Here is a 23,337-nt window from a genome sequence, read left to right as displayed (position 1 = left end):
CAAAATCATATAGTCTGGCTATGCTCTATCTTCACCACACAAAATATTTAAATCATGCACAACCCCGATGACAAGCCAAGCAATTGTTTCATACTTTTGATGTTCTCAAACTTTTTCAATCTTCACGCACTACATGAGCGTGAGCCGTGGACATAGCACTATAGGTGGAATAGAATGGTGGTTGCGGAGAAGACAAAAAGGGAGAAGATAGTCTCACATCGACTAGGCGTATCAACGGGCTATGGAGATGCCCATCAATAGATATCAATGTGAGTGAGTAGGGATTGCCATGCAACAGATGCACTAGAGCTATAAATGTATGAAAGCTCAACAAAAGAAACTAGTGGGTGTGCATCCAACTCGCTTGCTCACGAAGACCTAGGGCATTTTGAGGAAGCCCATCATTGGAATATACAAGCCAAGTTCTATAATGAAAGATTCCCACTAGTATATGAAAGTGACAACATAGTCCACTCTCTATCATGAAGATCATGGTGCTACTTTGAAGCACAAATGTGGTAAAAGGATAGTAGCATTGTCCCTTCTCTCTTTTTCTCTCATTTTTTTTATTTGGGCCTTTTTATGGCCTCTTTTCTCTTTTTTTATTTGGGCTTCTTTGACCTCTTTTATTTATTTATTTTCGTCCGGAGTCTCATCTTGACTTGTGGGGGAATCGTAGTCTCCATCATCCTTTCCTCACCGGGACAATGCTCTAATAATGATGATCATCACACTTTTATTTACTTACAACTCAAGAATTACAACTCGATTCTTAGAACAAAATATGACTCTATATGAATGCCTCCGACGGTGTACCGGGATGTGCAATGACTCATGAGTGACATGTATGAAATAATTATGAACGGTGGCTTTGCCACAAATACAATGTCAACTACATGATCATGCAAAGCAATATGACAATGATGAAGCATGCCATAGTAACGGAACAGTGGAAAGTTGCATGGCAATATATCTCGGAATGGCTATGGAAATGCCATAATAGGTAGGTATGGTGGCTGTTTTGAGGAAGATATATGGTGGGCTTATGGTACCGGCGAAAGTTGCGCGGTACTAGAGAGGCTAGCAATGGTGGAAGTGTGAGAGTGCGTATAATCCATGGACTCAACATTAGTCATAAAGAACTCACATACTTATTGCAAAAATTTATTAGTTATCGAAACAAAGTACTACGCACATGCTCCTAGGGGGATAGATTGGTCGGAAAAGACCATCGCTCGTCCCCGACCGCCACTCATAAGGAAGGCAAACAATAAATAAATCATGCTCCGACTTCATCACATAACGGTTCACCATACGTGCATGCTACGGGAATCACAAACTTCAACACAAGTATCTCTCAAATTCACAACTACTCAACTAGCATGACTCTAATATTACCATCCTCATATCTGAAAACAATCATCAAGTATCAAACTTCTCATAGTATTCAATGCACTTTATATGAAAGTTTTTATTATATCCCTCTTAGATGCCCATCATATTAGGACTAAATTCATAACCAAAGCAAATTACCATGCTGTTTAGAGACTCTCAAAATGATATAAGTGAAGCATGATTGTTCATCTATTTCTACAAAATAAAACCACCACCGTGCTCTAAAAAGATATAAGTGAATCACTAGAGCAACAACAAACTACTCCGAAAGATATAAGTGAAGATCAATGAGTAGTTGAATAATTATGCAACTATGTGAAGACTCTCTAACATTTAAGAAGTTCACATTTTGGTATTTTATTCAAACAGCAAGCAAAGCAAAATAAAATAACATTCTAAGAATAGCAAACATCATGTGAAGAAGTAAAAACTTAGGATCAACCGATACTAATCGATATTGTTGAAGAAGAAAGGTGGGATGCCAACCGGGGCATCCCCAAGCTTAGACGCTTGAGACTTCTTGAAATATTATCTTGGGATGCCTTGGACATCCCCAAGCGTGAGCTTTTGTGTCTCCTTAATTCCTCTCATATCACGGTCTCCCTAAATCTCAAAAGCTTCATCCACACAAAACTCAACAAGGACTCATGAGATAAGTTAGTATAAACCATTGCCAAAACCTTATCATACTCTACTGTAGCAAATCACTAAAATTATTTAACATTGCATACTAAATGTCTCTGCATATTTAATAGTCCTATCCTCAAATAGAATCATTAAAGAAGCAAACATATGCGAACAATGCAAACATAACAGCAATCTGCCTAAACAGGACAGTCTGTACAGAATGCAGCAACATCCATACTTCCCTAACTTGAAAAATTATGAAATAAAATTCCCACTATAGTAAATTTATCATATCTTAATATGCAAAAGGTTTCAACATTTTATCGCATTCTGAATTTTCTAGAGAATTATTGCAACAACGGTAAACTTTCTGTTTTCAAACAGCAACATGAAGACTTGTAACATAGGCATAGTAAAGACTATCAATGCCACTTTTATTGGAATAAAAGATGCAAAACATTGTTCTAAATAACAGCAAGCAAATTCTAACAAAATAAATTGACGCTCCAAGCAAAACACATATCATGTGGTGAATAAAAATATAGCTCCAAGTAAAGTTACCGATGGTAATAGACGAAAGAGGGGATGCCTTCCGGGCATCCCCAAGATTAGGCTCTTGGTTGTACTTGAATATTACCTTGGGGTGCCTTGGGCATCCCCAAGCTTAGGCTCTTGCCACTCCTTATTCCATAGTCCATCGAATCTTTACCCAAAACTTGAAAACTTCACAACACAAAACTTAACAGAAAACTCGTAAGCTCCGTTAGCGAAAGAAAACAAATCACCATCATAAGGTACTGTAATTAACTCATTATTTATTTATATTGGTGTTAAACCTACTGTATTCCAACTTCTCTATAGTTCATACCCTCCGATACTACTCATAGATTCATCAAAATAAGCAAACAACACGATGAAAATAGAATATGTCAAAAACAGAACAGTCTGTAGTAATCTGTAACTAACGCAAACTTCTGGAACCCCAAAAATTCTAAAATAAATTTCTGGACGTAAGGAATTTATCTATTAATCATATGCAAAAATAATTAACTAAATAGCACTTTCCAAATAAAAATGGCAGCAGTTCTCGTGAGCGCTAAAGTTTTTGTTTTTTTACAGCATAATCAACAAGACTTTCTCCAAGTCTTCCCAACGGTTCTACTTGGCACAAACACTAATTAAAACAAAAAAACTCAATCAAAACAGAGGCTAGATAAATTATTTATTACTAAACAAGATCAAAAAGAAAGGAACAAAAATAAAATTGGGTTGCCTCCCAACAAGCGCTATCATTTAACGTCCCTAGCTAGGCATGATGATTTCAATGATGCTCACATAAAAGATAAGGATTGAAACATAAAGAGAGCATCATGAAGAATATGAATAACACATTTAAGTCTAAACCACTTCCTATGCATAGGGATTTTGTGAACAAACAACTTATGAAAACAAGAATCAACTTGCATAGGAAGGTAAAACAAGTATAACTTCAAAACTTTAAGCACATAGAGAGGAAACTTGATATTATTACAATTCCTACAAACATATATTCCTCCCTCATAATAATTTTCAATAGCATCATGAATGAATTCAACAATATAACCAGCACCTAAAGCATTCTTTTCATGATCGACAAGCATAGAAAATTTACTACTCTCTACATAAGCAAAATTCTTCTCATGGATAATAGTGGGAGCAAACTCAACAAAATAACTATCATGTGATTGAAAATTAAGATCAAGATGACAAGTTTCATGGTTATCATTATTCTTTAAAGCATACGTGTCATCACAATAATCATCATAGATAGGAGGCATGCTTTCATCATAATAAATTTGCTCATCAAAACTTGGAAGACAAAAACATATCATCTTCATCAAACATAGCTTCCCCAAACTTGTGGCTTTGCATATCATTAGCATCATGGATATTCAAGGAATTGATACTAACAACATTGCAATCATGATCATCATTCAAATATTTAGTGCCAAACATTTTATAGACTTCTTCCTCTAGCACTTGAGCACAATTTTCCTTTCCATCATACTCACGAAAGATATTAAAAAGATGAAGCGTATGAGGTAAACTCAATTCCATTTTTTTCATAGTTTTCTTTTATAAACTAAATTAGTGATACAACAAGAAACTAAAAGACTCGATTGCAAGATCTAAAGATATACCTTCAAGCACTCACCTCCGCGGCAACGGCGCCAGAAAGGAGCTTGATGTCTACTACACAATCTTCTTCTTGTAGATGTTGTTGGGCCTCCAAGTGCAGAGGTTTGTAGGACAGTAGCAAATTTCCCTCAAGTGGATGACCTAAGGTTTATCAATCCATAGGAGGCGTAGGATGAAGATGGTCTCTCTCAAGCAACCCTACAACCAAATAATAAAGAGTCTCTGTGTCCCCAACACACCCAATACAATCGTAAATTGTATAGGCGCACTAGTTCGGCGAAGAGATGGTGATACAAGTGGTATATGGATAGTAGATATGGGTATTTGTAGTCTGAAAATATAAAAACAGTAAGGTAACTAATGGTAAAAGCGAGCGTAAACGGTATTGCAATGCTAGAAAATAAGGCCTAGGGTTCATACTTTCACTAGTGCAAGTTCCCTCAACAATACTAACATAATTGGATCACATAACTATCCCTCAACATGCAACAAAGAGTCACTCCAAAGTCACTAATAGTGGAGAACGAACGAAGAGATTATGGTAGGGTACGAAACCACCTCAAAGTTATTCTTTCCAATCAATCCGTTGGGCTATTCCTATAAGTGTCACAAACAACCCTAGAGTTCATACTAGAATAACACCTTAAGACACAAATCAACCAAAACCCTAATGTCACCTAGATACTCCAATGCCACCTCAAGTATCCGTGAGTATGATTATACGATATGTATCACACAATCTCAGATTCATCTATTCAACCAACACATAGAATCTCAAAGAGTGCCCCAAAGTTTCTACCGGAGAATCACGACGAAAACGTGTGCCAACCCCTATGTATAGGTTCATGGGCGGAACCCGCAAGTTGATCACCAAAATATACATCAAGTGAATCACGTGATATCCCATTGTCACCACAGATACGCACGGCAAGACATACATCAAGTGTTCTCAAATCTTTAAAGACTCAATCCGATAAGATAACTTCAAAGGGGAAACTCAATCCATTACAAGAGAGTAGAGGGGGAGAAGAAACATAAGATCCAGCTATAATAGCAAAGCTCGCGATACATCAAGATCGTGCCAAATCAAAAACACGAGAGAGAGAGAGATCAAACACATAGCTACTGGTACATACCCTCAGCCCCGAGGGAGAACTACTTCCTCCTCGTCATGGAGAGCACCGGAATGATGAAGATGACCACCGGAGAGAAATCCCCCTCCGGCAGGATGCCGGAACGGGTCTAGATTGGCTTTCGGTAGCTACGGAGGCTTCTGGCGGCGGAACTCCCGATCTATTGTGCTCCCGGATATTTTTAAGGTATATGAAGATATATATAGGCGGAAGAAGTACGTCAGGGGGGCCACGAGGGGCCCACGAGGGTGGAGGGCGCACCCAGGGGGGTGGGCGCGCCCCCTGCCTCGTGGCCTCCTCGTAGATCCCCTGCCGTGCACTCCAAGTCTTCTGGGCTTCTTCTGATCCAAAAACAAGTTTCGTGAAGTTTCAGGTCAATTGAACTCCGTTTGGTTTTCCTTTTGTACGATATTCTAAAATAAGGTAAAAACAGAAACTGATACTGGGCTCTGGGTTAATAGGCTAGTCCCAAAAATCATATAAAATAGCATATAAATGCATATAAAACATTCAAAATTGATAATATGAGGACATGGAATAATAAAAAATTATAGATACATTGAAGACGTATCAGTAGGCCGCTTCGTCGGTGGGGTCCTCATGCATTGCTGGGTTCGTCGGTGTGAGGGTCTGATCGGTTGCGCCTCTGGAAAGCCCATTGTCCCCCAATCCCCACAGCCGCCCGCCCGCACCCTCCCTCCTCCCTCGTCTCAGCCGACACCCCCACGAACCCTAGCCGCGCCCTCCTGCATCCTCCCCTCCCTGGTCCGCCCCAAGCTCCTTCTCCTCCTTCGTCCTCACATGCTCCACCCTGAGCACGCCGGCGGCGAAGCGCACCGCGAGGCCCCGGAGCAACTCAGCCAGAGCCCCTCTGTACAGGAGGAACCCCGCGGCCAGCGCAGCCAACAACGGTGGCGCGTACAAGAGCTCGGCCTTGATGGGCCGCCCGCCGTCCGCGAGGGTCACGTCCGCGCTGAAGGGCAGTAACGAGCACATGGTGCGGTACGAGGAGGTACGCAGGGAGAAGGTGCACGGCTCCGCCTAGCACCATGTGTGCGGCGACGGGGACATGCAATCACGGGCAGATTTTGGGGAGCGGCACAAGCATCAAGCAATGGCTGATTCCAAGGTGGGCTTCCCCTCGGCTCCTCTCTCTCTCCCCCCATCACACATTAATCTCCTCCTGATCTTGTTATTTATGCATCTATATGTCGTTGATGTTCTTCCGATTTGCACGCATGTCAAGATCAAGGATATTTAAACTTGTTTCTTCTATTGATGGAAGATTTCAGATACTTCTGTAGATGAATTTCTGTGCTAAGATACATTGTGTTAATTGTCCGAAAGATGGAACGATTTGCTCCACGGAAATTATCTCCTTAGTTGCATTCCATTTACAGGTAAAGTGAGATTGTTACCTCTGTTTGATTTTATGTTCAAACTTTACGATTGGAGTATGGATATTAGATTAGCTATTTGGAATTTTTCATTAGAGGGGCCAGGCTTGACTTAATACTTAATTACTTTCTGTTTGAACAAAAAAAAGAGTGCACTTATGAATTGTAAAATGTGAAGTGCAGACCCGACATCCTCCAATATTACCTGATTTGGTGCTGACTTTCATCTTCCAGTTCATGTTCATTGCCTTGCTGTGGTTGCACCGTGGTCTGTGGGGAACATGAACAAATACCTTTGCTACAACCGAGGTCTTAACAGACCAGTCAAGGAGAGATAGGTTCTGTGAGTTATTTTACCCTCTGTTTATCCCTCTCAGATTAGCGGAGAAGAAGGATCTTTTTTTTCATTTCCTTTTGATTTCCTCTCTTGTTTGACAAGAACGAATTTTTTCTTCATAATTTTGCAGGGGTTGTTATGCTCTGTCCCTCGAGGTAAGTTTGCTAGGCAGCGGCTTACTCCTCTCTTGTTTTTTTAGTTTTGCCCATGGTATCGAAATTACATCTGGTTGATGGTGTCAAGTTTAGGCAGGTGCCATCTGCATTTTGTGAAGATTGCCGTCATCTAGATTTTATTGCGGCATGATGCATATGTAATAAGGAATTTGGTGTTTCAGAAGCATCATTGGAAGTTCGTATGCTAATATCTCAATTGGCAAGATAAAAAGACCACCACTTCTTACCTTCCAGTCATTTTAATATTATAGGAATGTAAGTTGAATTCAGTGCCCCTGCATTTACACGACTGGGTGTTATTCATTTTTTGTTTCCTTTGATGCGCTGAGTACAGATTGAAGCATGTTGGGTACAAAATGTTTCCAAGATTAGTTTAGGATCAGAACTAGTTTAGGATCAAGATAAAAACCTGGTTATATGTTGCATCTCAAAATCAAGATGTTGATTCGAGAAGAGAAAGGAGCTGTCGGCGTGACATGGTGCGAGACCTTTGTCCCGGAGCATGCAGCTTGTCAGTATAAAGTAATGGGTATCAGTGTTTTCTCATACATATGATTCTGAAGTAATAGAGAGCAGGAAGTGGTAGGCTTAATTTCAGTTAGATAAATAGGTATACTGCAGCATCATATATTCCTTTGTATTTTTCTTGCCAGGTTCATGCTTTATACATCGTGTATATACGCATAAAGTACACCCACATAAATTATAGTTCGTAGTATTGGCAGCAAACAGAGGCGCAGCTAAGCAGTAGCATGTCCCTATTATAAATGGGTAGAAAAAGCGCTTATCAAAAGAACAGTATCTCTGTTACATGATAAGAACGAATGTTTGCTTTTATGCATATGTCTAAAAGCACTCCACTATAATGCAAATAGTATCATGTTCAGAGCCTTAATAATGGCAGCTGTAAACCCAAAATAATCCATCTTATAATTTTGTATACAAAATAGATTCCGGTGAGAATCACTTCAATAAGAATGCTAGCTGCTACCATATATCTAATTGGCTCCAGATCGAAAATTTCAGTTGTTAATCTCTGAATGCAGTATGCACTTGTGCTGAAACATAGAGCGTGCGGTGTTGCTTTGTACAGGAATAAAAAATCTCAGTTGTTAATCTCTGAATGAAGAAGGATCATGGTTCCCCACCTCTCTACTACTCATATTAATGCCACCCTTTGCTAATTTATCTTTGGTTGTTCAATGCATGATAACATTTTTGAATTTGCAACATATGATACCTTCATCTTCTGAGTAGGAAGTCACTGGATATTATAATTAGACGAATACAGCATTAGAAGATGCCACAACCTCGAATATACCTAAATCTGGAAAAACAATTGGTTAGGTAGGAGGTCTGTTGTCACAATTTCCAATTTTTTAGTGCAAGATGGACCCAGTTTGGGGTTCTTCATCTATTCTCAGCGAGCGTTAGTTTTGTATTTTGTGTGTACTTCCACTTAATCATTAAAAATTTCATGATACATCAGATTTTATAAAGGGCTACTTCACAAGCATTCGATAGTAAAAGAATTAGGGCCTGTTCTGAAACTCTGCCAACTCCACCAAATCCGCAACTTCAGCTTCTCGAGCGAGCTTCTCGCTTCGCCCAGCGATCGAAAACGGTTCGGCAGCGAAGCTGGCTTCTCTCAGCGCTGCAGCCCGGCTGGAAGGCAAAAAGCCCATTGGGCGCCCCTTTGGGCTGGCTGGAGGCAGCCCAGGAGAGGGAAAACGATTAGATCGAGTGGGAGGACTCGGTACTGTGCACTAGCGTGGGCGTATGTCGAAGGGCTCAGGCGAAACGTTTTCTTTGGCGATGGCAAACATCTTGTAAATAGAGAGAACTCCAGATTCTGTAAAAGGTGGAGCTGGGTTCTTGTTGCTTCTCAAAAATGCACTGCGGCCGGAAACAGCTTCGTGAATTTAGCTTCCAAGAGCTAAATCGTTCTGCAGCTTTTTGATTCTGGAGTTTGTGAAGTTGAGAGCTGGAGAATTCCAGAACAGGCCGTCCATGATATTGCCTCAACTGCATGTAATGACTGATAAGCAAGGTATTCTCCAAAATAAAATTATTGGTTGATCTGCTTACCACCTTCTCATTTCAGGCCCTCTTGCTATAGTCATGTGAAAGGATGGTGTTCGGAGCTATATATTGGAAAATATTTCTTGGCATTCCATTAAATTTCCGAGGTAACAATTTTCCATCACTTCAACACCATAGTGTGTTCCATAAATAGCTTGCGTATGGTATTATAATTGTACCCTTTTACTTAGATAAGGTATTTTAATGTTTCAGTGTTCTCCAACTGCAGCGGCCGTGTCGTGACTGACGTGTTGAGTTCTTGCACAAGCACAACCTCTAGCCCAGTGAGCACACTCACCCCACTTAGTTTTATGGTCAGAGCGACACCCAAGGCCGATTCGTGCCCGAGCGCTCCTGCGACCGCCATGCTCGCGCGTGGCCGTCCGGCCGCCGCCGGCCTGATCTCCTAGCTCTCGCCTGCTCCGCGTCCGGCGAGACCAGATCCAGTATCCTTGTCCTGCGCTCTGTCTTCTCCGCGAGCTCCCCTGCTCCTCCGTCTAGTGCTCTGCCTCCTTGGTGATTTCCGGCGATTTCCTGGTGACTGGTGTCATGCCGCTTCTTCTCCTCCCCTTCCTTCTCTGATCTCCTATCTCATCCCTCGTCTCCCGGATTCCCTTCTCCTTTGTGTCTCCTCTCTACTTCCCCTTGTTCCCTCAATCCATCTTGCTCATCCAGATCCCCTTTTGTTGCTTCTCTGCTTCTTCCCTCCCCGTGATACTCACTGCCCTCCGATTCTGTTAGTGACCTGCTGCTGCTCTCCACTTTCGCCACAGATCCGGAGCTTCTGCCCAACGGCCTTATTTTCGCAGATCTGGCGTCTCCTTGCTGTGGGTGACCCCGGGCTCGCGCTGAGCCAGGAGAGTGGGGGTGAGGAAGGCAGAGTTATTTGTCTCGATTCCAGATATCTTTTGGGCGCTATGAGGGCCATCGCCTGGAACTGCCGAGGTATGGGCAGAAGCCTTGGCAGTGAGAGGATGCTCTATCTTGCCAACTTGATGCGGTCTACGAAGACACAGGTAACATTTGTTTCAGAAATCAAGTCTTCCAAAGTCCGTTCTGTCGATCTTGTTAATAGGTTTGATGTTGCCAACGGCTTTGTTGTTCCTTCTAGAGGTGCCTCAGGTGGCCTTTGGCTTATGTGGACCGATGAGCTCAAAGTTTCTGTGCATGCTGCTGCTTTTCACTATATTTTAGCAAATGTAGTTCATGCAGCTTCAGGGGTCAACTTTTGTCTTATTTGTATATATGGTGACCCGTATCACAAGCAGACTAATGCCATCTGGGACCAAGTTGCTGATTTTGTCTATGATAACCTAGGAAAGCCCATGGTTTGTATGGGGGACCTTAATGATGTGGATGCGTGTGATGGTAATATCAACTTCTATCGTATGAATGCTTTCAGGTCTCTTGTTAAAAATTGTGGGCTGTTTGATATTGGTTATAGTGGTCCTGCTTATACTTGGCGTGGTAGGCAACATACTTCTAAGCCCATTCATAAACGTCTTGATCGATGCTTGGTCAATTTTGATTGGTGCGCTTTTTATCCTAATACTAAAGTGCTGAATCTTCCTATTATTCTTGGTGACCATGCTCCCATTTTAATTTCCTCGGAAGGTAAACTTGTTAGGCCTAGACAATCTTTTAAATTTGAAAACTGGTGGCTTATGGAAAAAGATTTTCACTCTTTTGCTAAAAATAATTGGATTTCTAGTTCCCTGACCTCTTTTGCTGCAAAGTCATCTTCTTTGGCAGGATCTTTAAAAGTCTGGTGCAAGAAGAAAAAACCTCTTCAACAAGAACTTGCTGAGCTAGAATCCAGAATCAAGGATTTGCAACAGCTGCCTCTCCACCAACAGGACCATGTTTTGGAAAGTACTCTTACTAATAGGTATGAACTTACGCTTTCCAAACTCAATCAGTTTTACAGGCAAAGAAGTAAAAAGTCTTGGGCTGTAAAAGGTGATCGCAACACAAAATTCTTCCATCAGACTGTGCTCAAACGTAGAAAAAGAAATACTATTTGTTCTATCAAAGATGAGCATGACAATATTCATTTCAAACCGGAGGCCATGATGCAAACGTTCATTAATTATTTCAGACACATATTTTCCTCTCCTAACACTTATGCTGGCAGGCCTTTTTCTTCCCCTATTTGGACTAATGACAACAATGATCCTACTTATTCTATTCCGGACAAGACTGAACTTTTGCGGATTCTTAAAGACATGAAGCTTAATGCTTCTCCTGGTCCTGATGGGTTCAATGTAGAATTTTATTTAGCTACTTGGGATTGGATTGGGGATGAGGTAACTCAGCTTGTCACTCACTTCTATAATACTGCTACACTTCCCCCTCACATCAATGATACCAATATTGCTCTTATCCCTAAGAAGTTGGTTCCTCTTGTGCCCATGGACTACCGTCCTATTAGTCTTTGTAATGTGCTTTATAAAATCATTGCTAAGTCTCTTGCGAATAGACTTAAGCATCATCTTCCTGATTACATTGACCAAGCTCAACAAGCATTTATTGAGGGTAGACGTATTGGTGACAACATTATCATTGCTCAAGAAATTGCTCACTCGTTTTCTCTTAAATCCTGGAAATATGATGCCTTTATGCTTAAGATTGACCTTGCCAAAGCTTTTGATCGTTTAGAATGAAATTTCATTGTTTCTGCTCTGGCTCGTAAAGGGCTGCATGGTCATTTTGTTAATTTGGTTCATGCATGCGTCTCATCTCCCTCATTCTCTGTTCTCATTAATGGCCAGCCCTCTCCTAAATTTAAGAGCTTCAGAGGAATACGACAAGGCTGTCCCATGTCTCCTTACTTGTTTGTTCTTACAATTAATGAACTTTCCATCTTGCTTAATGAAGCTTTGCAGGCTAACCAATTGCAGGGAATTTCTCTTGGACCAAACTGCCCCTCTGTCCATTCTCTTCTATTTGCAGATGATCTTCTGGTGTGTGGGCACGCTACTTATCAGGAGGCTCAGACGATGGCCAGTCTTATTCAACACTTTTGTGCTCTTTCTGGTCAAACTCCTAACTGGAATAAATCTGCCATTCTCTTTAGCAATCATGTTTCTCAGAATATTATTAATGATATTAAGCAAGTCTTTCCTGTTGCTAATCTTGATGCTAATTTCACTCATCTTGGTCATCCTTTAATTTTGCCTGCTAAGAATAGGGGTGCTGCTTATAACTTTGTTTTGGATAAATTTTTAAATAAGCTCCCCTCTTATAAAGCTAACATGCTATCTCATGCTGCCCGTCTTGAACTTATTCGCTCTGTCTTTTCTGCTATCCCTGTTTACTATATGGCAAACATTCTGTTTTCAAAAAATTTTATTGCCAAGCTCACTTCTATCATTAGGAATTTTTGGTGGACAGGGATTAGAGAAACAGATTCTAAGAGGAGTCTTTGTCTCAGAGCATGGAAGGATATTACCAACTCCAAGTCTGAAGGTGGTCTTGGAATCAGAAATCTAAAAGCCGTCAATGAGAGTCTTATTCTTGCTGCGGCTTGGAGGTTAGCTAAAAACCCCTCCTCCCAATTATATTGTGTTCTTCAAGCCAAATATTTTTCTACCACTTCTATTTGGAAAGCTACTAATAATCCACCTAAATCTGCCTTTTGGCTTCCATTTTAAAAATGCTTCCTAAACTTAAAGAGCATGCCTTCTATCAACTCACCCAAGGTAATGTTTCTATTTGGAGCATGCCTTGGTGCAATCTTTGGAACTCTATTCATGATTTTCTCATTCCTCAACCATCAGGCTTTATTTATCCCTCCTTGGTTAGGGATCTTTGGCAGCCTGGGCAAAGGCAATGGAACCGTCAGCTCATTTTCTCTCTTTTTCAGCAACCTTTGGCTACTCAGATTATCAACATTGATATTCTCGATGATGATAATGCTGATATTCTTTGTTGGCCTTTGGCTCCCAATGGTATTTGCTCTTCCAAAGCTGCTTATAAACTTTGCTTACAAGACATTCATACTAATCCTAGAACTGCTTCTCTGGATGTTCCTTTGGATTTGAAAGCTTTTCTTAAAACTATTTGGAAGCAGAAAGATTTATTGCCCAAGGTTAAAACTTTTGCTTGGAGGATGCTTAGCAAAGCTTTGCCCACAGGAATGAGAGCAGGCCGTTTTTCTATTCACATTTTGCAGAATTGTTGTAGATGTGCTCAGCAAGAAGATGAGTTTCACCTTTTCTTTCTTTGTGACTTTGCTAGAGCGGCCTGGTTCTCTGCTCCTTGGTTTCTTAGATCTGACATCCTTGTGCAAGGTCACTCTTCAATGCATTCCCTTCTGATTCACTTTGCTTCTATGGGCCATCCTTATGCATCTTTGCAAAATATTTTCAATTTTATGTGGTGCATTTGGAAGGCTAGAAATGATTTCCTCTTTGAGAGGAAATTTTCTTTTCCCTACCAAATTAAAATTGCTGCTACTAGTTTGAATAATATTCTCCAAGAGGAGATTCTGCCTTCTACTAATATTCAGTCTTTGCAGGCTTCTCAACCTGATAATTCTCCTCTTCCTAAGCAAGGCAATACTCTCAAATCAGACCTTCTCATTAATGGTGCTAAAGTGTTTTCTGATGCTGCTTTCAGAACTTCTAGAGTTCCAGGATTTCAGCAAGGTCAATTGCGCACAGGTGTGGGAGTTTACTTTTGTCTTCCTTCTTCTAATAGGGAAATAAATATTCAGGTTCAAGCTTCAGGCCCTTCGATGGACACTCCTCTTCAAGCTGAAGCAATTGCTCTTGCTTGTGCAGCTCAATTGGCGGCTTGCCTTAACATTCAAACTCCTACTTTTTTAACTGATTCTCTTTCTCTTGCCACTGTTGCTGCTGCCAGGAATATTGCTCACTCTTCCACTCCTTGGAATATTAGAAAAGAAGTGGCTTCTTTTGTAAACTCTACTTCTAATCTTAATCCCCAAGTTTTTCATATTTCTAGGAATTTGAATGGGGTGGCTCACAATTTAGCTCATCAAGTTTTTCAAATGGCTGGAGGACCTACACTCAATTGCTCTTCTCACTCTCATGTCACTGAATCATGTCCTGTAGCTGCCTCTCTTGTTGATTTTAATTTTGTAGGAATTCAGCTTCATAAGGTGTATTGCTTTTAGGAGAAAGTTGATAGCTCTAGGAAGTTCCTCATCTCAACATGATATGATGGTCTATGCTCGGTTGTTGGAAAGAAGGAGATTGCTGTCAAAGCTGGAATTTTCTTTTCCCCTTCTCTTCCTTTGTTTCTTAGGACATGCTGTTCTTTAGCAAGGGTCTTGTTCCTTGCTCTCTCATATGTCTTTATTCAGCTCTTCTTTCTTTACATCTGCAGTTCTTCTTTCTCTTTATTCTAGCAGATGGTGTAATCTCGACTGTAAAATGTTCTGTGAGCTGAATATATTGGTATCTTCGGGTGCCTTTCTCTGTTCAAAAAAAAAGTTTTATGGTCTTGGTCTGTTTTACTGTATTGATAATACATAGAAGATGTGCCGGTGAGTAGCAATGCTTACCAAATTTTGCATCTTTCCCTTCAACAGTTTTGAATGTAGCATCATCTGCTATTAATGTCATTCTGCCGCCAGCAAATTACTCACCTGGCATTTTTGCTCTGTGAATGAAATACACATGCAACATTTGTATCTTATCGTCTGCAATATGATTGCTTTTACAGGCTTGGTTGAGTTCCTCTTTATTTTCTATAAGAAAGTATGCATTGGATTTGGCACGGAGCTACTGCATTGTTATCAATTTGGCACTTGGTTGTTCATCGCCGCTGAGCTACTCTAAGCAAATTTATTTATTTGTGCCTTAAAAGTGTTCAACTGATTGATGGTAAAGCTATGCTGCATATTTTGCTCTTACGAACGGCAACCCTGTTTTCCTACATTGGTTTGGTGCTATTTCTTTTAGGTACGAAAAAGATTACAAGTATCACTTAGAATCTCGGATCTATCAAACAATTCTTCTTGGTTAGTACTACTACATGATACTACGATAATATACATTGTAACTGCTCTTTCCTAAGTGAATCTATTTAATTGTGCCTTAAAAGTGCTCGACGGATTGACCGTAAAGCTATGCTGCATATTTTACCATTGAGGCCTTCTTTGGTTTGTAGGAATGTCATAGGATTTCTATAGGATAGGATTTGCATAGGAAAATTTCCTTTGAGGCCTTTTGGTTTGTAGGAATGGATTCGTATTCCTATATAGGATAGGAATCAATCCTTCATATTTGGAGGAAAAAAAACATTAGCTAAGACTCAATGAAAAAATTCCTATGCTATGCATCAAATGACATCTCTTCCTCTATAGGAATTGAGATGTATGTCATCTCACTTTCTATGATTTTCCTATTCCTACAACATTTTTATCCTAATCATTGACCCTTTTAGCATTCAATCAGAAACCAAGACGGCAATCCTCAGAATTTTTTAGCAACTTCGTATGTTTAATATCCTTTGATAATTGATAGTATGTTTCTCTTCAGATATATACCGGATCGAGTACTACACTTTTAACTTATATATCCATGGTCGTGCCTGATGATTGATGTCATGCTTTGTGGGTTGCGTTGTCGCCAATACTTGCAAAATCATGCGGAGATGTACAGAATGCGTAAGCACTTAAGATTGGGATCACCTGGGCCTTACTCTAATGTACTACAATTGTTCAAAGCTGTGATTTAAAGGATCATGGTGTATTACAGAAAAGTCTGGAAATACTCATGATTGTCCATGTTAGTCAGGATTAAGATTTCTGTGTAATTATTTTTATTGTCAAAAAAATTTAAGTACAATGCCAATTGTTCCTGTTCATTAGGCCTTGATCTTACTATCCTGTCTGAATATTCCTTTTATGACAATTCACATATCTATGCGATTGGCGGAGATGTAACCATGAGAGGAGCCGTGGCGATACTCAAATTTACAGGATCCCAAAAATTGTGGACAATGACATTGGCGTCATAGACAGGTCGTTTGGGCTTCAAATTGCAGTGGAGGTTGCTCAGCAGGCGATCGATGCGGCACATGTGAAGGTTGTGAGCTCTGTGAATGGCATCGGTCTTGTCAAACTTATGGGCAGGAGTACGGGCCACATTGCTATCAATGCCACCCTGAGCAGCCGAGATGTTGACTGTTACTCCCTCCGTCCTAAAATAAGTGTCTTAACTTTGTACTAACTTTAGTATAAAGTTATTACAAAGGAGAGACACTTATTTTGGGATGGAGGGAGTATTTGATTCCTGGGATTTTGAGTTCCGGTATTAAAGGATAAAGACGAAGGAGCATGCTGTCTGTTGTTGCTGAAGTCGCTGGTCAGGAGTTGATTCCCCGCACTGATGACCAGAATCGAGAGCAGGATGAGTCTGGCAACTGTCCTGCATGGTTAAAAAACTAATTTATATCTTTTGTTTCTTTGACTGTTATACTCATTTCTCTTATCGTTGTATCAAATCAATTGTATTTTTGTTGTTGGCCGCTTGTTTTTTCTGTGGGCTCATTTTCTAGGAGAATGAGATGTTGCATAAACTACTATATAATGTTTGGTTCCCTTCAACCCATTTATTAGCTAACTAATTTTGGCAACTGTTGCACATAATACAATTGTACTCTGTTGTTGCCATCTTTCCTTCTATAGTTTTATATGAGTTTAACTCTGTACAATCAATCACACTTTTTAGCTAACTAATAAAGGAGTAAAGAAAAGACATGCATATGTCTAAAAAAATGGGCATGTACTTTCTTTTATGTTTTTTAACGCACGCCACAAATACGTTTTCCTTTTCATACATAAGGATCTGTTATACCACCAAATAAGTATGTGTGTGTGTGCGTGTGTTTTTCATTGTACACAACAATTGTCAAAACGCCTAAGAAGTTGCTAAAACCTATTTTTACCGAGAAAGATAAATATTTTCAAAACACTCATTGTATAGATTTTGAAAGACAATTCTATCTTCATTTTTCATACCAAGCCATGTTTTTTTGTTTTAAATTAGACTCTATAAAGTTAGGGCGGTACTAGGCGCCGGCGCGCCGACCCAAAGTTTGGGTCGGTCGCACCATGAGTGTTCGATGTGTTACTTTCCACCCGTCTAGATTGAGTCCTCTGTTCATCCCCTTCCTTCGCATCTTATCCTGAAAAAGCAGCAACCACGCATAGATTGAAGAGCGACGGCGAGCGCCGCAGGCCGCCCCGCTCCCTGCCATGGATGCGCCCCCTCGTCGCTGACGGTGTGCAGCCTCACTATCACCATTCGCTTCCTCGCCATGGATGCCTCAACATGCAGCTCGTAGCCATGGACGTGTCACTGCTCCGGTTTGCGCCGCCCCGCCATGATTGCAGCCCACCACCCCCCGTGGTTGCAGCATCGGGCTTGTGTCGCCCCGCCACCTTCGCTATCAACACCCGACGCACGGGGGCATTGTGCACTGCCCTCTCGTCGTCGCCTCCTGGGTCGCTGATTTGCCCATATAACCATCACAACAAAATCAAACATCGGATGTAGCTTTTGCTGCTGCCGGTTGCAGGCTACCGCGGCAGCACCGGTCGTTGTCTTCAGCACCGCTTCATCGATTGAAGCAAAAAAACACCGGTTCCAGCTTTCATCAGTAATGGTTCCAGCATCCGCACACCATGCTTGCAGCTCCGGAAGTAGCCGGTTCCAGCAAAAAAAATCGACCGCGGGCGTAGCACCATTGCTATGGATGTAGCTTTGGTAGATGTTGGTTCCAACATTTTTGTATGCTGGTTCGAACATTTCCCCCGCCAGCATGGAGCTTTGAAGCATCGTCGGCTCGCCGTTCCAGCATCTTTGGGGTATGGTTCCAACGTCACGAGAACACGGTTCCAGCTCGGGCGTGTATCGATTCCATTATGGCATGCGCGTCTGGTTGCAACTCTTCTGCTGGCAGGTTCCAGCATATTGCATCAACGGTTGCAGCACCGCAGGTAGCGTGCGTCATTCTCAGCTCTCCGGTGTAGCAATTTCGTAACACGCCGCCGGTGTCGTTCCAGTTGAACAAACTGTGCTTGCAGCACCGGCAACGCGCGGTCCCAGCTCCTGGCGCTGGGCGTCTCCTGGGGAGGAGACTCGTCGCAGCACGCTCGCCCAGTGCGGCGCTAGAGGTGGCTATACCAGGAAGCAGAGGTGGCCGCAGACATGAGGAAGAAGAAAAAGGAACAACAGCAGCAGGGATGAGGAAGAAGAAAGAGTGGTGGAGGAGACAACTTGCGAAGATAAGGGAAGCCGGCGTGGCTGCGTAGACCCACCAACCCAACAGGTGCGGCATGTGATAGCGCGCGTGTGACTTGGGGGGCACATGGAAACGTTTAATCGCGTTGTATTATACGGTCCGCGCGCGACCGGCCGAAGTTTCGGCCGACGCGCCGGATACAAGCGTTTACCATAAAGTTAAGCCATGTATATTCATATCGTTATACACAATATTCCACCATGTTTACTATTAGAGGGTATTAAACCATGGAACCTTTTTTCATCGCGGACATGGCTTTAGCGTGCCTCGGCGCCATTTGGTGCAACGGTTCCACTAGTTATTTTAAATGAAGGCCAAAACTCGTAACTCAAATACACTACAAAAAAGACACATCCGTGACATTTTGGGCCGAACGATTTTTTCTGTCATACTTATGACACTTCTATGACAATAATTATGACAAAACCCGGTATCATCATAGATGTGGTGGGGTCCTACTTCTATGACAAAAAATCATGACAGAAAATGGGCTTTTCGTCCTGGGCGCATCGGAGACGCAGCTGCATGACATTCTTTGGGCCGTCCATGACGGAAAAAACCGTGGTAGAAGCGAGGGCGAGGAAAATACCGGGGAGTTCCCGGTTACGGTGGCTGGTCGGGGGCCGAGCGATGCACATTTCTCTCGTACGTACGCGCGTGTGTGCGAGGCGTTGCGCTCTAACTAAACCCGAGCAAGGCATTGGGCTCTAACTAAACCCGAGGGATTGCACTGCAGGCTACGCGTTACTGAACCCGAGCGATCGATCGATGGCTGTTAACTGAACCCGATCGAGCGATTCCTTCGCTACTGCTGCTAACTGAAGCCGATCGATACTGCCTTTGGATGAACAATGAGCGTTGTTGGGAGGTTTGGATGAACAGTTCCCGGTGAGGGTTGGATGAACAGGAACCCATGGTAGTAGAGGCCGTTGCCGCTGGATGAACAATACCCCGATCGATCGAGCCGATGGATGAACAGGACCCCGTGGAGGGCTGGATGAACATGACCCGGTGGAGGGATGGTTGAACAGTAGCCGGTGGAGGGATGGTTGAACAGTAGCCGGTGGAGGGATGGTTGAACAGTAGCCAGTGGAGGGCTGGATGAATAGTAGCTCGTGGAGGGGTGGTTGAACAGGACCCCGTGGAGAGGGCTGGATGAACAGTAGCCGGTGGAGGCTGGATGAACAGGAGCCCATGGATGAACAGTCACAGGTGGAGGCTGGAGAAGGTCGACGGTGGATGAACAGTAGCCCGTGGAGGCTGGAGGAGGTCGACGGTGGAGATGAACAGTATCCTGTGGAGTTCCGTTTTGTGGTACGCCACACCCCTCCCGATGAACAGGACCCCCGTTTCGATCGTAGCGCTCCAACACAAGTCCGTTTCCTCCGTTTTGCGGTACGCCACACCCTACCTGGTCAACAGGACCCCGTTTCGATCGTAGGAGGTCCAACAGAAGTTCGTTTCCTCCGTTTTGCGGTACGCCAGACCCCTCCCGATGAACAAGATCCTGTTTCGACCGTGGCCGGTCGAACACAAGGCCGTGTCCTCCGTTCTGTGGTACGCCATGCCTCGTTTCCATCGGCTGTTCCGTCCAAGTCGGTTGGCTCCCGATGAACACGACAACGCATTCTGTTCCGACCCAGCCGGTTGTCTCCCCATGAACACGACGACGACGCAGTTTCTCCATTTCGGCCCAGCCATGTACACGAGCCCTGGCCGTACGTATGCGCGAGTAGGCGTTCGAGACCCCGTCGGTATGTACGTACATGACCGTATTTACTTTCTTGCACCCTGGCCATTGTATGTACGTGTACATGCTACGTGCGCGCCTCTACTACGACACGTGCGCGCCTCTACATCGGCCAGTATGTACATACACATTCGCGACTAGAATGACAACACTATGTACACTTCGAATAGGTGGGTCCCGACTGTCAGGCACTTCCTTGCGTGCGAAGATGTAGCTGGTGGGTCCCAGCAGTCAAGGGGGGAACGTTTTTTTCGTGAAATATGGTGGCCCATCCGGTGGGTCCCTGCTGTCAGGTGGAGGAATAATTATTTTGTGCGTAGTAAGGAGGCACTTCCTTTCTGCGGCCGTGGACCTAGCTGTCAGCCTCTCCACGTACAGTACTCTTCCGATGGAAGTCGTTCCTTGACCAGATTGACCACGTCGTGCCGAGAGCACCACGGCGGTGGACGACGGCGAGGCCTAAGAAGGGGATGACGTGGAGCCGGGGAAGACGCGACAGTGGAAGCCCAGGCGGAGAGGAGGACGAGGGTTCATTGGTTCGGCTGCGGTGTGAGGCTGTCGTCGCTGCAGAATAACGGGGTGCGTGAGTGAGTAGAAGCGGATGACCTGGCCAGCGGTGGGAGTAGTAGGGGGCGGTGAGGCCTCCGCGGCATCACAGCCGGCCACGGGAGGCAGGAGCACGCGGCACGACGGGCGCTGGTTTGGGCGGCTGGAGCAAAAAGACCAGAGGTTGAAGAAGCACTACGGCTGTTGGATGGACATCGTACGGTCACTGGAGCTAGAATCATTCATATTGACTAAGTTGACAAAGCCCTCCATCCCCGTCAACTTAGTAGGCCCACAAGCCAGCCTCCCACGCAGGGGGTATTCATTTTTTTGTGCGTAATAAGGAGGCACTTCCTTGCGTGCGAAGATATAGGTGATGGGTCTGAGCTGTCAGCAGGGGGAATGTTTTTTTTCGCAAAATACAGAGGCCCTTCCGGTGGGTCCCAGATGTCAGGTGGAGGAATCATTATTTTGCGCGTAGTAAGGAGGCATTTCCTTGTGTACAGCCATGGACCCAGCTGTCAGCCTCTCCACGTACAGTCCACTTCTGATGGATGTCGTTCGTTGACCACGTTGACCACGCCGCGCCGAGAGCACCAGGGCAGTGGACGACGGCGAGGCCTATGAAGGGAACGACACGGAGCCGGGGAAGACACAATAGTGACTGCCCACGCGGTGGGGAGTACGAGGGTTGACTGGTTCGGCTGCCGTCGTCGGAAAATAACAGGAGGTGTGGGTGAGTAGAGGGATAGACAGGCCAGGGATGCGAGTATGGTGGGGCCGTGAGGCCTGCCCGACAGCACAACCGACCACGGGAGGCGGGAGCAAGCGGTTCCGTCGGCACTGGTTTGGGCGGCTGGAGCAGGAAGATCAGAGACTGAAGAAGCACTATTGCCGTTAGATTGACATCTAACGGTCTGACGCTGGTAGAGTCGATTGTTGACTAAGTTTCTTTTTTGAGAAACCTTGTGTACGCATGAACTTAGTAGGCCTACAAGTCAGCCTCCAAATCTAGGGCAGACAACATAGAGCCCATTTGCTAATTTTTTTATAATTTGCAGCCCATTTGCTAATTCTTAAGTAATTTATTACAACCCATTTTTTGCCCAGGACCACAGTTAAAAAGTTCAACCTTATTTTGCATATTTCGGAGGAGTCCGAACTGTTGTAATCTCGAAATGATAAACATTTTTTAAGAACTTATTGATTTGCTAAAAAAATCATCTTGTTTTTGTAAGCAAATAAGACATGGGACAATTGTATTGGTTTAAGGGAAAATCAGTGGTAAAAAATCAGCGCTGGGAGGAAAAACAACAACAATAATAAGGATGTAAATATGAAGAACTTTATGTATTTTCAATATAATGATACGTGTATATGAACTAGTAAAACTATAGCTAGAGATTAGAAAATGGATGTTGGACATGGCGTTTCAAGAGGAAAATAGAACTGGGTTGTGTGTTCGATTCAGTAAAAAATTGCCTGTGGATGTTGTAAGAAAAAATATAACTAACGCTGGCGGGCTAGAGGCCAGTAGATACCTGCTGGATCTTTGTGCCCCGTTGTCGTTATGGGCTGGGCCTGTTAAAAACAAAACCAAGCCTGGGCAGTCTACAGCCCAGTTGAAACTTGCTCGACCTGAAAAAATAATATATCTGCTCAACAAATGAGAGAATTCTGCAAGTACAGACTGATAACTGGGATGCATCAGGTATATTGTTTTTTCATCGTGATAATAAGTGCATGCACTTGTTTCGAAAAATTTGGAGAGCTGGAAATTCGAACGGCAGGTGCTTATGCTACCCATCAAATAAAAATCAGGTGCCTGAAAATTCGTTTCGAAACAAATGATTCAGCTTTATATCCACGCCGACCCTTGACATGATGGTTGGAAGCAAATGCCAAGTTCATACTGAAAGATCGTTAACAACAATACCAACTTGCGGACAACAAGGTAGTATAAGTACCAATATCAAACTAACTTATAATCTTTTTACTCTGGCCCTAGTGTTCGCCTGGTAGAAAATCTTGCAGAGGACCAGCTCCTGCTCCTTCTCTTGCTCCAGGTCCCCGAGGTGGTATTGGTGCATCACCCAGTTGGTCCTCTGCTAGTCGAAGTTCTTGTTGGTGTGCAGCACCAGAACCTTTTTGCTACCCATCTGCCGTCCGTTGACCACCATCGGCAAAGTATTGCTGGTCTTGTGCCACATCGCGTGCGTGCCGCACTCCGACTGTATCTTGTGACGCGTCCACGTGCCCCTTTTGAACACCCTAGAGTTGTGCTGGAAGAAATGCTTGCTTAGGCCACTCAGTGTGATACCTGCAGTATTGTCGAATACATGTTTTAGTGTACGTGGTTGGCATTTTCATAACATCTTTGGTATTGCAGTCACTTGTTTCACTTTTTATTAACTATCAAATTGTAATTGCTTCACTA

At 43.2% G+C, this 23,337-nt stretch overlaps 2 protein-coding genes across 2 annotated transcripts; both read left to right on the top strand.

Moving 5' to 3' along the window:
• The first annotated feature begins 5,915 nt into the window (after positions 1-5,915).
• Positions 5,916-12,593, top strand: LOC125536777 (uncharacterized). Its single transcript, XM_048700030.2, has 4 exons — positions 5,916-7,073; positions 7,198-9,432; positions 9,539-11,213; positions 11,460-12,593. The coding sequence occupies exons 3-4, from the start codon at positions 10,243-10,245 to the stop codon at positions 11,986-11,988; spliced, it is 1,500 nt and encodes a 499-aa protein (XP_048555987.2). The 5' UTR covers positions 5,916-7,073; positions 7,198-9,432; positions 9,539-10,242; the 3' UTR covers positions 11,989-12,593.
• A 128-nt stretch (positions 12,594-12,721) lies between these two features.
• Positions 12,722-14,794, top strand: LOC147984565 (uncharacterized). The gene is made up of 2 exons (XM_087543636.1): positions 12,722-12,857; positions 13,105-14,794. The coding sequence occupies exons 1-2, from the start codon at positions 12,827-12,829 to the stop codon at positions 14,463-14,465; spliced, it is 1,392 nt and encodes a 463-aa protein (XP_087399762.1). The 5' UTR covers positions 12,722-12,826; the 3' UTR covers positions 14,466-14,794.
• Positions 14,795-23,337: the final 8,543 nt, after the last annotated feature.

This window comes from Triticum urartu, chromosome 2A, assembly GCF_056163025.1.
Source record: "Triticum urartu cultivar PI428250 chromosome 2A, HENAU_Tu73, whole genome shotgun sequence".
Classification (NCBI taxonomy): domain Eukaryota; kingdom Viridiplantae; phylum Streptophyta; class Magnoliopsida; order Poales; family Poaceae; genus Triticum; species Triticum urartu.
This window is presented reverse-complemented; position numbering and strand designations above follow the sequence as displayed.